The sequence below is a fragment of the Vicia villosa genome, linkage group LG6, assembly GCF_029867415.1.
Source record: "Vicia villosa cultivar HV-30 ecotype Madison, WI linkage group LG6, Vvil1.0, whole genome shotgun sequence".
Classification (NCBI taxonomy): Eukaryota; Viridiplantae; Streptophyta; class Magnoliopsida; order Fabales; family Fabaceae; genus Vicia; species Vicia villosa.
The window spans coordinates 92,963,747-92,967,531 of NC_081185.1; the positions used below are offsets into that span (position 1 = coordinate 92,963,747).

Below are 3,785 nucleotides of genomic sequence, written 5' to 3' on the forward strand. Positions count from 1 at the left end.
ATAAGCTATAAGACATAAGCTAAAACGCTATTTGAAATAGCGTCTGGAAAATAAGCTATAAGCTAGTAAAATAAGCTATAAGCTCGTGATGAAAAGAGCGTTATCAAACGGGTCTAAATTATCATATGAGCTTATAAGACATAAGACATAAGCTATAAGCTCGAAAACATGACTTACCAAACAGAGCCTATGTCTTAATTGGCAAATTTGGTTTTACAAAAAAATGTACATCAAAATACAGGAAAGCTAAAATTCTCCGGACAAAAGAATTAAATTAAAAGAATTTAAATGAATCCGCGTAAAAATTAAATAAAATAAATCTAGATTTAGTGAAAAATCATGTTTACCAAAATTAATCATTTATTGGAAGTTTATTGGGTCCCACTGTAGCGATGCGTTACTTCCTCAACCGCTATGAAGATAACACAACGCAGCGCCTCGATTACCTCCTTACCTTTTCGATAATTATCTTTTCCAATAATCTCCCTTTCTAGTAACTTATAAATAAACTTATATGCATTTACAATAATAAATAATTAAACTCAAATTTTAAAAATAAATTATATATTTAATCAGCACATACTATTTTAAATTATTTATACTATCATTCAATAAAAAAACTATCGAATCATCAAAATAATTTTCTAATATAAATATAATTGACAGAGTACACATGACTCATTCTTATTGTAAAACTATTTTTTATTAGTGAGATATATTCTATTTTCCTTATACTACCTTATACCATTAAATATGAAATTACCTTTTATAATTTATTGTTGCACAAGTAATTTCCAATTTAACGCGTGTAAAACACACTACTACTGAAGCCGCGTGAAAAATACATCACCGCTTAATTCATGTGAGTATCTCTCTACAAATACACACTCTTCCCTCTCCCACTCCCACTCCCACTCCCACTCACACTCTCTCTCACACACACTCACATTTTTCTCTCTCCCATGTCTCGCATTTTTGCAATCATGGGTCCCTTCACACATTCCACATAGCTTCTTTTTCCCTTCCTATTAAATCCCCTTCACAACCCACCAAAATCCCTTCACACTTCATCAAACCCAAATTTCAAATCTCTGTTCTCTCTCTGTTTTTGTTCTTCTCTGTTTCGTTTTTATCTTTTGCTATGGCTGATAACTTAGTTGACGGAGAGTTCTGGTTGCCGCTACAGTTTCTCTCCGACGATGAAGACAACTTAACCACTCCTCCATTTACCTCAAAACACAGACCTTTTCCCTCTGAGTTGTCTTTTGGTTTCGCATCTTCTGATTTCAGTTCCCCTGGCGACTCTCTCAGCGGTTCAAGCGAAACAGAAAGCGACGAGGATGAAAAACACATGGCTGAGTTAACTCGTCGCATGGCTCGTTCTACCCTCCAAGTCGATTCCAAAGCCTCTGATAATAACTTGGTATGAAAGTTTATTTTATTTCCTCATTCATTTTTTTTACAACGGTTTATACGTTTTCTTCCCACCGTTTTTTTCTTATTGGTTTTTGCGTTTTGATGTTTATATTGTCGTTTATTGTTTATTTTTTGCAGGGCCGTTTTGTGTCAGGCTCACCACAATCTACACTATGTGCTTTCGGGAGTGGTTGTAGATGCCGTAGAGGTTCAAGTTCTAGCCATGGAAGTCCTAATGGTGTTTGTGAGGATTCTTCTTCAAAGACTACTTGGGATCTGCTGCATGCGGCTGCAGGGGAAGTAGAAAGGATGAGATTGAATCAGCAACGTTATAAACCTTCCCCTATTACTCCACCCTCCAAAAACAACACTGTTTCAACTAATCATGAAATGGGTTACTTCAACCAGCATTCACTTTCTCACCAGCAATTGCAAATTGCACAAGTAAGCTTTAATTTTCATTAATAGTTAATAGTGTATTACTCTGATTTTAATGTACTATTTAATAACTAAAGGTATTTATTTATTTGTTTGTTTGTTAACGTAGCTGCAGATGTTGAGGCAGCAACAAATAGCAAAACAACAGAACTCAATGTGGGGTGGTGTTCAGAACCAATGTGGGGGTGTATTCGAACAGAGACAAACCAACCCTATTGTTGATGCTAATAGTGTTGATAGGATGAGAAACACAAACACTGGTGCTTTAGGTTTGTCTTCATCTGCATGGCCGACACTTCAAAATGCCAAACAGCAACAGGTTTATAATCCAGCCAAACAACAATCACAGATTAACAATCAACAGTTTGGGTCTGGAATGAGAGCTGTTTTTCTGGGAAACGGTTCTGGTAGAAGAGAAAGTGCTGGCACTGGCGTGTTCTTGCCTCGTCGTGTCGATAGACCTGCTGAATCACGGAAAAAACCAGGTGAATGCTTTTTTTCATGTTTTTTTTGTCTGTTTTTAATTTGAAATCTTGCTTTGTACGTTTTTTTACTTCATTTTCATTTCATGAACATTTAATGTGGTGGTTGTGGTTGAACATCATTACTATAGATATTTTAGATTGTTTGAAAATGGTTGAATCTAGTTGTGAATGTTTTTGTACTATTTGTATGCTAATAGAACTTTATCACCCCTTTCATTGTTTATATTTTAATAATTATTTTTAATAACTTTACCAATTTTTGTGATTTGGTATTTTGCAGTATGTTCAACTGCGCTGGTTCCAGCTAGAGTGGCCCAAGCCCTAAATCTGAACCTTGAAGAATATGTAGTGGGGCAGCCGCAACAGCACTTGCATTTGCATCGGTTTAATTCCATCTCTAATGTGGACAATGGTAATAACAATACTTAATTATTCTAATTATAACTAATTAATTGATTAAGAGAGTGTAGAGTATTAGTTATCACTCCCCCTATGATCTGCAATTTTATATTTTAAAATGAGTTTATTGAATATTGAATAATTTGACTTTTGTGTATATGCAGTAGTCCCTCCTAGGCATAGGGGTAATTATGGCCTTTCAAATCAGAAGCACATCAACAACAACATCAGCAGGCCACAGCCAGCAGTGAGCAATGAAATCAGCCTTCCTAAGGAGTGGACTTACTGATGTGATGATGAAAAAGAAATGGGGTAGGGATTTTGGGAGTATTTTAAGGGATTTGATGTTACAATAGTTTATAGGAGAAGGAATAGTTTTTTGGTTGTTATGAAAGGGGAGTGAGTTTTGGGTGAAGATGTTAGGAAAATTAGTTTTTTTTTTTTGAGTTAAAAAATAATGTTAGGAGTTTATGGATAAAAAAGTAAAGCAGTTATGACAGCCTGAAAATGCAGTGATATGAGTTACTTTTGTTCTTTTTTGATGGAGAGTTATGGTAAGTCTCTGCAGGAAAGACAAAAATGGTGGATGGGTCAATTTTTTGCCTTTGTTTTTGTTTGGTGTTATTAGGGCAATAGAGTAATAGAAATAAAAATAATGGGTTTGGAATGACAATGGAGAAATTAGGAAAGGAATGGAGCAGATTTGCAGAGGTATTACAGCTCCCTTCCTTATGTATTTTGTTGGAAATCTGATTATGCCAACCTGTCCACCTTAATTGCTTTATATAAATAATAATACAAGGAATTTTAGTTATGCATTGTTTTTTTGTCTTTACTTTTATGTGCATTCCATTATTTATTTTTACTTTTTTGAATTTAAATTACTTATGATTAAAGAGGTATCAAATTGCCTTAATTGTCTTATGAGAACAAGAGTTTTTTATTAACAAAAATTCCTGAATTGTCTTATGAGAACAAGAGGTTTTTCAACAAAAATTATAATTAAGGGAATGTTGAATAATTACGTGTCTTAAACGTGTTAATTGG

At 34.3% G+C, this 3,785-nt stretch overlaps 1 protein-coding gene across 2 annotated transcripts; it reads left to right on the forward strand.

Moving 5' to 3' along the window:
- The first annotated feature begins 920 nt into the window (after positions 1–920).
- On the forward strand, positions 921–3,552 carry LOC131611881 (uncharacterized). Of its 2 annotated transcripts, none has more exons than XM_058883716.1 (5): positions 921–1,423; positions 1,555–1,860; positions 1,964–2,339; positions 2,620–2,751; positions 2,903–3,552. In XM_058883716.1, the coding sequence occupies exons 1-5, from the start codon at positions 1,142–1,144 to the stop codon at positions 3,025–3,027; spliced, it is 1,221 nt and encodes a 406-aa protein (XP_058739699.1). In that variant the 5' UTR covers positions 921–1,141; the 3' UTR covers positions 3,028–3,552. The 2 variants fall into 2 exon arrangements, with proteins under 2 accessions (XP_058739699.1, XP_058739700.1); XM_058883717.1 differs by having other exon boundaries at positions 1,970–2,339.
- The last annotated feature ends 233 nt before the right edge of the window (positions 3,553–3,785 follow it).